Here is a 12,302-nt window from a genome sequence, read left to right as displayed (position 1 = left end):
TAAGGAAGGAAGCTCAAAACAAGAGTGAATACCAGAACAAGATGTTTGGCATTGGCAGAGAAAATCTATCAATTTTCAGGGGCATACCCATTTAGGAGAAATAAATTTAATAAATTACTGCTACTCCTCCTCCTACTACTACTACTAATAATAATAATAATAATGATAACAATTATTATTATTATTACTATTTTAAAAATAATTTCCCAAATATGGCATTAATGAGGTGTTTGTTAGTCTTGTTATTCTTGTTCTTTTATTTTGGAGTTATATTACATTATTTTGAAAAGTTCTGCAGGAGTTCCGTCACTGACGTCACAACATTCAAAAGTTGGTTGAAGTTTCTACGAGCTAACGTGTAAACTTTTGGGGGAACATTTGTAGCATGTTTCTAAATTAGAGCAGATTTGAAGCTTTTGGATAGTTGCTATGGTAAGATAATCTTAGCTATCTTAATAAGCTAGCTAGCTACCGACTTGCCCTCGAGAGATGCCCCAGAAAAAGCTCGGCACAACAATAACAACAGTGACTGATGATAGAGATTGAACAGATTTTAGTAAAAAGCTGGAATGATGTGATGGAGAAAGGGAAAAGACTGTGCACAAATGTAAGTGCTCTTGGAAAAGCCTCAGCCTGTTCCCTCTGGTCAAATGGTAAACATATGTTTTCAACTACATTTCCACCATCCTTCTTTTAAAAAAATTTTTTAAAAGAGGTGTAGTTTCATCCACCCAACATCCACTTCTGCTTTGTTTCAGATGCTTCAGGTGAGCGGTGGCATAGCACTCCAGTTAAAACGGTGAGTAATATCGACACATGTCGGGATAGTATTGTAGCAGAGTGATTGTAATTTGTTTTGTATTATATGACACTTTTAAGAAAAATGAAGGTGCTTCACTTGATGTGCACCAAATACCTGGTCGAAACAGCTTTAAGATGGACAGCAGACCAAAACAGGGCACCAAAGGCACCCCTCCCATCTTAGCAGATACCTTCCGTACTCCCAGCATGCAGGAAACTAAGGTAAGAGAGGATGGATTGCTAGGAGGATCAAGCAGGATGTTGCTGGTAAATCTTTCACATTTGTGTTTATTGTTTATATTGTTTGTTTGTTTTTTGCATTCAAAACCCAGTTATTGAAATAATTTTAAAAGTTTTATATCCTTTGACCAACACAATAACTGATTGATTCCTTCAGTTGTTATTTGAGGTTTTCTGTCATTTGTGTGTTTGGCAAAAGTTTACTGCAACTGACCTGAGCAGCACCATCATCCAGAGGCAAAGGAAGGAACTGCACCTGCTGATGGCTGAGTTAAAGGACCGGGAAACAGAGTTAAATGCCATGGCTGCTTCCCATCTTAAGCAGCATCATACCTGGGAACAGTACCGCCAGAGGGTGTTGACCTTGGAGCAGAAGTGTGCCCATTTAGATGGTGAGGAAAGCTAAGGATATGTTGGTCAGTTCAATACAGCTGAAACTCACAGGGGAAAGCTGGGTTGCAAAGCAGCTTGCAGATGTCCAGCAACTGTAGGCAGGATACAGCAGCTTCAATAGCGCACTGTACATAAGATTTACCAATCCAATGTAGAAGGAAATTAAGCATAATCAGTTATGGTAATCTAAGGACCTTGGAAAGAAAAGTGACCGGACTTCTTTTTTTAGGCCTTCGCAATAAGGCTTAAAAATCTGTGACTCTCCACCAATTGTTCTTGGAACTGAAAAAGCTTGTTGGATGAGAGGTGAAAAGTCTTCAAGAAACTTAATAAAGTCCAGATGCTTTTCTTTCCAAGCTCCTTAGATTCAAAAGTGAAATATCAATATGTTTATGATAAACCATGACAATATTGTAAATAGCTTTGTGATTTTCTTTTCTCTTGTTGCTGACAGTGTAATTAATTTGTATAGATATGGTAATAACATGGTTGTTATGAAGCCATAATAAAAGTAGGAACCCCGGCTGAGTTGTAAAGAGACCAAAAATGCATTATATTAATAAGTAATCATTTTTTCTTTGTCTGCACATTGTTTCTATAGTTTGCACATCATCTGCAGACTGAGTCTGTTGATGAAGGTGCGTACACATGCCATTTTGTTAAACGGCCATATGGCGGGACTTTGTTCTTTTTTGTGTGTGCAGAGGAGGTGCAGATGCGTAACGAGGTGATCAGAGTCTTGACTAAACATGTGCGGCTGGTGGAAACCAGGGAGAAGGAGGCCCAGAAGGAACTCGACGAAGCCCGACAGCAGATCTGTGAGCTTGAAAAGAAGCAGAAGCACATCAGTGAAAAATGCCAAGACTTTCAGGTACTTTCAGGTACCGCCATAACATCAGCACACAGTTGGATACACTTAGTACTGCTGGGTGTGGTCGTTCATGTGATGAAACATAAAGATAAATGTTAAAAATGATTCAGGAATGAATTGGGTTTCTTTTTTTAATTTGTTTTTTAAAATTCCCTGATACACAATTACTTTTTTCAGCTAATCCCTTTTGGGATCGCCAGAATAGATCATCTGCCTCCATTTCACCCTGTGCCTCTCATCCTTCTCTGTCACACCAAATCTCTGCATGTGCTTATTCAGTACCCTCAATACTGCAGTTCAATATTCCAGAAGCTTCTATGTGATCTTCCCCTTTTCCTCTTCCCTCAGCTCCATCTTGAACATCCTTTGTCTAATATGGGCCTGGGCAATATGGGAAAAACAACAATTTATAACCATAATGTTTTAGTACCGTTTCATTAAATCTATTTTTTTTTAGCTGTCCTCATGACATCATGCATTCATGATATCACTTTGTCTGTTTGTTTGTTTTTTCTGTCTTCAAGTATGGTACAGGATAAAGTGTGTTAAGTCTAATGTTGTGTAGCCAAAAGGTCTTCACACTACCAAATTCCTTGGATCCTTATTTCTAGCATTTCCTCATCTTTTGAGCCTTTTTTGGGAGCATCACTTTTGGTAATTCTGCGACTTGAGTCTTCTTTTTCCATTCTCATTTTGCCTTTTATATCATTTACACTCCTGATGTACTGGTGTGTACAGCTACGGTAACTCAAAGCACATGTGCTGCTACCAGCTGCTCCTCCTGCACTGTCTATCAGTCTAACCTGATGTTGCTCTAATCCTATTCTTATCACTTGCACTCTGTTCTCTGAGATTTTATCATGGATTTCAAACAGGTCAATAATAAACAGATGGCCTGTATTTGTATAGCGCTTTACATAGTCCCTAAGGACCCCAAAGCGCTTTACACTACATTCAGTCATCCACCCATTCACACACTGGTGATGGCAAGCTACATTGTAGCCACAGTTGCCCTGAGGCGCACTGACAGAGGCAAGGCTGCCGGACACTGGCACCACCAGGCCCTCTGACCACCACCAGTAGGCAACGGGTGAAGTGTCTTGCCCAAGGACACAACGACCGAGACTGTCCGAGCCAGGGCTCGAACCGGCAACCTTCCGATTACAAGGCGAACTGCCAACTCTTGAGCCACAAGTCACATCAACTTTACATTCAAATTTCATTTGAATTGTTAGTGATGAGAACAATCTCTGTGGTTATAACTGAGTATTTTTCAGTGGAAGTCTCCAAACCCAAAGGTATTCAGGTGATGAAGGAGACCAAGACCCCCACCAAAGGAGCCCCACCCAGCAGCTGTTGAAACCTTGTGTTTTTGTGTTCTTAAATGAAGAGGCAATAAAACAGCTTGTTATAACACAAACAAGGAATATTTTGAACTGGAAGTCATGCAAAACTATTTTAGCACATTAATACAACTATGTGTCCATGCTGTTTTTCAGGAGAAGAACCAGAGTCTCAACTCCACAGTCACGGCTCTGTCCACACAAGTCGGCTCTCTGCAGGTCAGGGAGGAGGAGCTCAGTTCCATGCTCAAACTCAAGGTACACGTGTAAATCTTTGCTCTCTATATAATCTACTGGTCTTGTATCAATTTATGATGTCCCATCATTTTATCTAATTATTCTAACCCTTTAGGACCAAGATATGGCAAAAGCCTCGAGTTGTATACTCGATCTCTCAGGGCGCCTGCAAGACCTTGAGACATCTCTGAAGAAGAGTCGCTCACAGGAAAGCAAGCTCCTGAAAGACCTGGAGGAGAATAAAGTGTCTTACAAGGAAGCCAGACATGAAGTCACACAGCTCAAAGGTACATTATTAAAACTTTGTGTCATTTTGTTGCCTATTTACTCTCATTCTTTAGAGGGCAGATGATCAGAGGACACTGATATTGTTAAAAGAAAAATAAGGATAATGGAACAGTAGTCTGCAACTCTGCTCATAAAAAGGAATTGAAAGCCTTTTGGGAATCAGATTTAGAAGATCTGCCCTTATACGTTGTCTCCATGTGCTCCATGTGACATTTTTAGTCTGGATGTATGGCTGTATATTTTTTTCCAGCATTCACAGAGTTATGCACAATAAATTCTGTTAACACAGACTACAAGACACATACCATTTAGTGCTGACACATAAAGCATTGAAAACACAGGAGCTTTTTATGAAGGATCATTATTATAAAAACTCTAATGGTATCTGAACTTCCAAGATGCAGGTTGGACCGTATTTTTCAAACGGAGAACTTGTCCAACCATCAAATGGCACACTCCAAAAAACAAAGATCTTCAGCAGAAAATCTGGAAGAAAAAAAAGTTTGGCCTTTCTGTTAAAAATTAGTTATCTGTTTATTTGCATGATCAGTCGTTTATCGTGTTCTTCTATGTCGTGCTGTGCTCATAGAGGAGCTACAACAGCAGGTAACACAGAGCAGCACCCAGAGAGAGGAGATCATCCGCCTCAAGCAAGAACTCCATCTGCTTCATGGGGACACCCTGACAGGTACATCGCAAACACACTGTCTCACTGTTTTTCCTGCTATTTCATTGGTGGAAACTTCATGATGTATTTCTTGATATGTTTTTGACGTATAAGTCTCTTTGAACCCTGAAGGCTCGCTGGATAGATTTAGGACTGGCTAGTGTTACGTAGAGTTCTGTGTGCTTTATCCTGGTATATGGTCCTCATCTTTGATATTATATAATGAGTGAATATCTGTATGATAGCTATTTTAAATAACTGTTTTCATTTTCCTTTATTTGATGAACCTCTTCATCATTTTTTCTAATGTAAAAAAGACCAAACATATTGATGTGACAGTTATATGAAGTGGTTCTAGAAACGGAGAATAATCGGCATTTCATTCTCAGTGAATGACTCGCAGTAGATGGCGTCAGTGAACAGTGACAGTGTTAGATTCAGTAGCCAGGAGTATGTAGAGATAATGAGGTATGCAGTCCTGTCTTATCTCAGCAGTCTGCTTTTCTCGATAGAAATCTGTAGGGTAGATTGTTTCAGATACCTCTCAGCCTGAGAAAGACACTCTCCTGCAGAGATAAGCACAGCATTTGATCTCTTTGACCAGGGGAGCTGGGAAACAGCTGGAAAGATGAGCTGCTAGAACTGGCCCACTCCAAACAGGAACGCCTCATGTCTGAGCTCCGCTGCCTACGACAGGTATAGTTTCTAACATGTAGTATTTCCCTGAGAGTACTGAACAAAACATCATAAGCGTGAACCCATAAAATATACTGTGGTAACTGGAGCCCAGCTCTGGAAGTACAGCTTTCCTCATTCCTCCAGCATAAGGTGACTTACCGGTTGGACAACATACCTCAGTGTTTCTGCAGTTACACAACGCAGATGTTTGACTCTGGGATACTGTCATTGTCTAGTGCTTCTTGAAGTAGTAACAGGCTATAAAGGGTAAATAAAGAGAGACAGTGGAACCTCAGGCACAGGCACATGAAGGTCTCCTGCTTCTCCTGTAGATTAGTAAAACCCCTGAACTGAATTTGGCTGATGTTTTTTTTCAGCCATTCCCATGATTTTCTCCAGTTCTTTTGAAACTTTTTTGTGTCTGAATGTGCTTCATGTTTTTCACGTAATTGCAGTCATTTTGTGTCTATAATTCAGGGGGAATGCAGTAATTTCAAATCTATTTCCAAGTGTCCAGAGTCTCTTTTTTTGTTACATCTCTGTCTCATTGTCATCTAGGTACTTGATATAGTGTGCCTCTAAATGATCATTAAACATATTTTTATATTAAGTTACAATTTTTAGGTAGTTTTCATCTGTTTGTAAGTGAGAATCTTTAAATCCACTTTTACTACTAGAATTTTTCTTTCAGCGTCTCTCTCTTTTCAACATAAATGCAGACAATTTACTCTGGTTTGAACCCCGCCTGTCATGTGGGGTCATGTTTTTAATAATTGAAAGTTTTAAGTTTTAAAAAAATGCATTCAAGTGATCATGTTTGTGTGTGTGCAGGTTTGTGAGAATCAGCAGAATGACCTGCAGCTGATGCAGCTGAGTTGTGAAACCCTGAAGGGGAAGACCAGTCAGGGATTATTGGGCAGGTGAATAATGTCCTAGGATAACAAACAAAACAGCAAAAAAAGTGCAAACCATGTAACAAAAATATGTGAAGGAACTACTTTCTGGTAGTCCTGACCCCAGTATAGTAGCTTTTCCACATATTGTTGTTCAATGGTTTGCACTAATTTTGCTGCTTTTGGACTGCTCCTGTTAGGGGTGGCCACAACAGATCATCTGCCTCCATCTCACCCTCCCCTCCATAGAGTCTTATTCTGTCTTCTTCACTATGTCCATCCATACTGCCTCCTGTCTTTTTGGCAGTGCCACTGTTTTGTGCAGCCAGAAATACATTTTAGAGCCCACAGTTATTAAAACCACAGAGGCTGCACAGCTGGCAGCAGGTGGTTTAAACCAACATGGTTACAGACCCTTTGCAGGCATATCATGTCACAAACCCATTCCAGCAAACTAATCTTTCACTGAGTAAATATGTGTGGATTATATTGTTGGCAGTAGGTATACTGTGGGGTTTTTAGAGACTCTGGACACTGATAGCAGCACACATACCCACAGCTGGCTTGTTGACTGGACAACATACTAAAAAACCCCATAAACATTCAGTGTGTGTGTCCAGTACAGTCCAATGTAGGAATGAATTAATTGTTTCGTAAGACTCAGATAATGTCTAAATGTCTAATTCTTAAATCTCAAATTTAGTAAGTGTCTGTGTTTTGTATATTAAATTGAATGTGGTAAAGTTGTGAAAAATCCTTCTAGATTTTTAACAGGAACAAAAGATTAATGAATGCGTCTCTCTCTGTGTTTCAGCCAGGATGAGTTAACATGTAACTATCCGAAGGATGAGTCACCTTCTTCACTCAGAGGGAAGAACTTAAAATCTGTGTATGATGATCTGCCTGCAGATGCTCTTCAAAGCTCAAACAACTGTAACCAGGGAGTCTTCTCAGCTTACTTGATGGATGTAAGACAACTTTATAAAGTCTCTCTACAAACCTCTTGTTTGTCAGGGACAGCATATAAGAAGAAAGTTTGTAGGGAGGGTGGGAATGGGGCTAAAATAGGTTGTTTAAGACAAGATGGGGCGATGTCAAGGGGCGATCGTGGCTCAAGAGTTGGGAGACTGACAACCTTCCTTGTAAGGTTGCCGGTTCGAGCTTGGACAGTCTCGGTCATTGTGTCCTTGGGCAAGACACTTCACCCGTTGCCTACTGGTGATGGCCAGAGGGGCAGATAGCGCGATATGGCAGCCTTGCTTCTGTCAGTCTGCCCCAGGGCAGCTGTGGCTACATCTGTAGCTTGCCTCCACCAGTGTGTGAATGTGTGTGTGAATGGGTGGATGACTGGTTGTGTAAAGCGCTTTGGGGTCCTTAGGGACTAGTAAAGCACTATACAAATACAGGCCATTTACCATTTTACAAGTTAAACTATGGGGGTACACCAAGGACCTGTATATGTTAAATTCAACTGTCAGTCACCCAAAGCTACTCTGATAGAGTCCAAAAACAAAAATATTGTGCTAGAAGTAAGTCTGTGTTTTTTTTATATGGAAACCGGAATGAAATACTTTTGACCACACAATTTAGGCTGGTGACAGTTCTGAAACATGCGTTGGCAAAGAATGATGACACAATGGAGTTGTCTTTTAATGCTGCTCAGGTTGGAAAAATTAAGATATTTCTGTTTCTAGTTGTTATTTTAAGCTAAACTAGCAAGATTTTAAGTAACTCCTAATATAAGCACAGACAAAAGTGACGTAAGGTTTTTCAGGCATTGCAAAACAAATCCGTCACCATATTGAAGTATTCCATTAAGACCAAGAGTTCTTTCCTTCTCTCATCAGGACGGCCCTCTTTCCAGATGCTCTCTGCAGCAGCTGTTAGATGAGTCCAGGCTGGTTGTGGCTGGTTCAGGGAACAGCATCCTGAGACTCCACAGTTCTTTACAGAATAGCAGCCAAATGGTGAGTTGTAGCCCACTGACCCTTTTTATTTCCAGGAGTCCCAGACACCCCAACATCACCCAAGTACCTCCATCCTCAAGTACCTTCATGACTTTCGGCCTCTTTTCATCTCTCTCTCTCCTTATTTGTGTTCATGGGGTGTGACATGAAAAGGATAAAAAATATTCAGTTCCTCCTGTTTGGGTGTGTTAATCATACCAGCTTGATCTTATTTCTTTTTCTCTAACAGACCAGTCCAGCTCCACCCAAAGTTCGTCCTCAACATAACACCAACCAGCCAGTAAATCACATGGACTTGATGACTCAGCTGAAGAATTGATTTTCCTCATGTATGTTTCAGTATTTACCAAAGTGACACAACTGTTGAGCACTAACTTTGAACTGAAAAATCAGTGTTACTATATTAAGCACTGCATGCACCACTTGTTGAACCTTAAGGCCTCCCAGGAAAAGGTGAAGTATAAATACAGACTGTGAAATGTTTTTATATCACTGATATTGTTTTAAATTGTGAGATGTGAATATGTCCTCTGTAAGTATTTAAACATATAAAGACATACAAAAATGTCATTGATTAACAAAGCCAAAGAGTGTATTTTTAAAATCTTATTTGTGGCTTTTAAAGGCTGAAACGTGTGGAGTGAGTGAGATGGGAAACCAGTCCTACAGGGCTGATGGGTGGTGTGTCCTTGTACCGTTTTTCCAGTTTCACGGGCTACAGATCAGCCTGGTGACTCAGCCGAAATGTCTGCGTCTTTTAATAGCTTTTACGTTTTTTTGTTTGTTTTTTTAAATAAAAATATCTGTATATAACCTACATGTATGGTACTTTATTACCTGACAGTCGCACACTTTTTTTTCATTTCCTTTCATTGTGTTATTTATGGGTTTGGATGGAAGCTGCTTTGTTCGGACAGCTTTTTTAAAGCATCCTGTGGTAATTTGAAGGAGCTAGCCAAACCAGCAGGATTGTGGTGACGTGCGCGCGCCGCACCTGACTCACCTTTGTGGTTTAACGAGGCGCGAGAGCACGGACAAGGAGCCTGAACCTGTGTGTGGGACCACTTTGGATTTATGTGTCTCTATTTTTCGGTGAAAACATGAGTAAAACGAAGAATAAGAGTGATAATAAGACGGAAAAGGCTTTGGCTGCGGAGAAAGAACAGTTCGGAAAACAACAGGTTAGTCACTTTGTTCCTGTGACGGATAACTTTTTGATGTCTTTCCCCCCAATATGTGGATTTTAAAGTCTTCCTTATTGTTCACACCGTGTACTTGATGATAACTAGTTTTAACTGTCAAATGGGTACTACCAGACAGTATCGAAATGTCAAATTCTTCACTTCTTCTGACATATTAGTGGAAAATCTTGTTAAATATATCACGTGTCAAGGAAATTCACTGGTGTTATTTCTGTCATGTCTTAATCTTGAAGTTCAATCTGATGTGGCTGTGTTAACTAGTTCCTCGTGTCCTGATTGCTCTTCTTTCATTTCTTTTAGCTCCACAGCATCAGCAAAGCTGTCACCACAGCTGAAACACCACCAAAAGACAAACATGTACGCAGTATCCTTTTAACAGCAGGTTTCCTGCTAACCAGGCTTACTGGATATACAAAACAAATACAATTTCATATATACATCTTTATTTTTTTTTTATAAATAGCTCATGCTGACTGGCTTATTGGGACAATGCTAACATTTGCTAAGGAAATAAAACCGAATCCCTGTAAGGTATTTGGGTAGGCTTCATAGGTATCAAATTAAAGAAAAGCAACTGAGATTCGGCTTTTGGGGATCCTCAGTGTATGTGCTAAATGTCACATTCTGGAGAGCATCTTGAGACATTTAGACATTTGAATGCATGAGTGAAAAGTTGTTGGCAATACCGGGGGGGGGGAAATCAGGACCTCTCCTTTAAAAAAATGGATTATTAATTGCAAAAAGTCACAATATGCCTTTGATCAACTTTGCTGAAAGTCTTTGTAAAGTTGTCAGTTAACATATTTTAAAGTTAACATAACATTTTCTTTAAAAAGAATTATCTGATGGAGACCCTCAACACCTTTTTTTAGTTATCAACTTTAGTTATCGCCCACCTCTGGCAAATAACAGCCTGAGAAATGTATCAGTCAATCAGTTTAGATACGTGATTTCTTGAGTTTTCAACTGTCCAACACTCTTCAACTTTGACTATACATGCAGTAATGTTTGGAATATTTCAGTGTATGGTAAAGTGGTGAACTGACCAGCAGTTGTCCCTAGATCAAAGCCATAGCGTGTGTAAAATATGTTGACTGTATATAAACCATTGCTTTCTCTCCCCCTTTGTCTTAAGCTTATCCACTGTCACCATCTCTTTTTAAAAAAATTTCATAATTGTGATGTTGATCTAATTGAGGAACTGAGGGATTCTATCTCTTCATGATCCGAGCGGTGTCAGTCTCTCCTTTTATGATGAAACTGCTCAGTTATGGCAATCAATGTTATGCTTGTGTTTATTGTCACTTAGAAAACCTCATGCAGTTATTGAACTGTATTAAACTGTTACAGGGATTTATTAAGCTGTCAGTATAATTTAAACAGAAAACAAAAAGAGGTGAGAGGACCAAGTGGTCGTCATGGATCCAGGAGAGTTAAGTCCTGATTGTGGTGGTGTTTTTGAACCAATTTCACATGGGCACCACCAGGCATCTACGGTGAGCAAAGGGAGCCAAGGGGCCAGTGGACTCTCAGAAGACCTGTACAGTAGCCAGAGTGACTGAAACTGATAACAACAGAGGGGTGGAAGCACACCGCTCTGATGTGCAGGGGGTTTGTTTGAATTACAATTCAGAATGAAAGCTTAATAGAAAAAGTGAATGAAAACAACTAATTCCCCCCAGGATTTTTTCATAATTTTTGAAAGCCCAAATCATAAATTGTATTAAAATGCAATAAATCAGAATCAGAATACTTTATTAATCCCGAGGGAAATTAGGGTTACAGCAGGCAGCACGCTAATGGCGCATGCGCACTTACAAAGGAACCTTCTGACCAACTTTACACAAACATCACATTGGGGAGACATGTCAGAAAGGTAGGCTGATAGGAAAAAAACAACGAAAATACACTACATGAGGTAAGAGGAGGAGAAAAAAAACTCCACTCAGACTGAGCTCCTAGTGGGAGAACAGTTTGATAACAGAAAAAACACCTCAGCACAAAAGCACATGACTATCAATACACCATAGAAACACAAGACAAGCAACAGGGGCGGTAAAGGGTAAGAGAGAGCCGGTGTAGACAGCGCATCCGGTCCTGCAGCATATCTGCGCTGGTCCAGTTGACTGCCATCTTCCCCGGTAGGGCACAAGCATCGAAGGCGTTGGAAAGGGAGGGGGGATGAGTGAGTGCTTATCAGTGTAAGTGTATGTGTGTGCGTGTCCATAGTTTAGCTGAGACAGTGTCCTTCGGCCTATCAGGCTAAGTAAACAGTCCTCCAGCCAATCCAGGTGTCCTTGCATGGGACGGGAAGAATAGCCGTAACACAGTCGTTATCAGGGGACACCCAGTAAGTGGGGCCTTAATTTACAAAATGAACATATTGTATTTAGTACAATTTCAAACTAGGGACTGAGTAAATGAATGTATCGGGAAAACATTTACTGAAGTCATAATTTAAATCTTCTCAGATCAACCAGATATTCTCAGATTTTTTTTATTTCAACCAGAGCAGTCACCACCCTGCCAACCAGTTAAAAAGGTTGCCTGTTGAAGGCTTTGCCACCCTGCATTCATTTTTCAGACAGTTTGACAGTCGACTGCGATAGTGTGTCCGTACTTTCTTTGAACTGTTTGTGCATTGGTACTTGGGAGTCTCCTTGACAGCTGTACAGATATCATCATGGGAACTCATAAAGAGGGTGGAGCTACGGCCTTCTGG

The 12,302-nt window shown here is 40.3% G+C and overlaps 2 protein-coding genes across 2 annotated transcripts in view; both read left to right on the top strand.

Moving 5' to 3' along the window:
• Nucleotides 1-315: 315 nt before the first annotated feature.
• Nucleotides 316-9,136, top strand: ccdc62 (coiled-coil domain containing 62). Its single transcript, XM_085414509.1, has 13 exons — nt 316-653; nt 759-799; nt 880-1,023; nt 1,241-1,433; nt 2,139-2,305; nt 3,805-3,906; nt 4,001-4,172; nt 4,763-4,861; nt 5,445-5,536; nt 6,350-6,438; nt 7,226-7,379; nt 8,259-8,378; nt 8,608-9,136. Exons 1-13 carry the CDS (start codon nt 533-535, stop codon nt 8,695-8,697), a joined length of 1,584 nt encoding a protein of 527 aa, XP_085270635.1. The 5' UTR covers nt 316-532; the 3' UTR covers nt 8,698-9,136.
• Nucleotides 9,137-9,316: 180 nt separating this feature from the next.
• Nucleotides 9,317-12,302, top strand: part of hip1ra (huntingtin interacting protein 1 related a) — a 22,049-nt gene continuing 19,063 nt past the window's right edge. The window contains exons 1-3 of the mRNA XM_085414507.1: nt 9,317-9,559; nt 9,881-9,944; nt 12,256-12,302. The exon at nt 12,256-12,302 is cut by the window's right edge and continues 96 nt beyond it. Coding sequence (XP_085270633.1) covers nt 9,479-9,559; nt 9,881-9,944; nt 12,256-12,302 — 192 coding nt within the window. The 5' untranslated portion in view covers nt 9,317-9,478. The remainder of the gene's footprint in view (nt 9,560-9,880; nt 9,945-12,255) is intronic.

Source organism: Rhamphochromis longiceps, linkage group LG7 (assembly GCF_057381845.1).
Source record: "Rhamphochromis longiceps isolate RC_006_pf linkage group LG7, R_longiceps_female_GT1.1, whole genome shotgun sequence".
In the NCBI taxonomy this organism is placed as follows: Eukaryota; Metazoa; Chordata; class Actinopteri; order Cichliformes; family Cichlidae; genus Rhamphochromis; species Rhamphochromis longiceps.
Note: the sequence above shows the minus strand (reverse complement) of the source record. Positions and strands in the feature narration are given on the sequence as shown.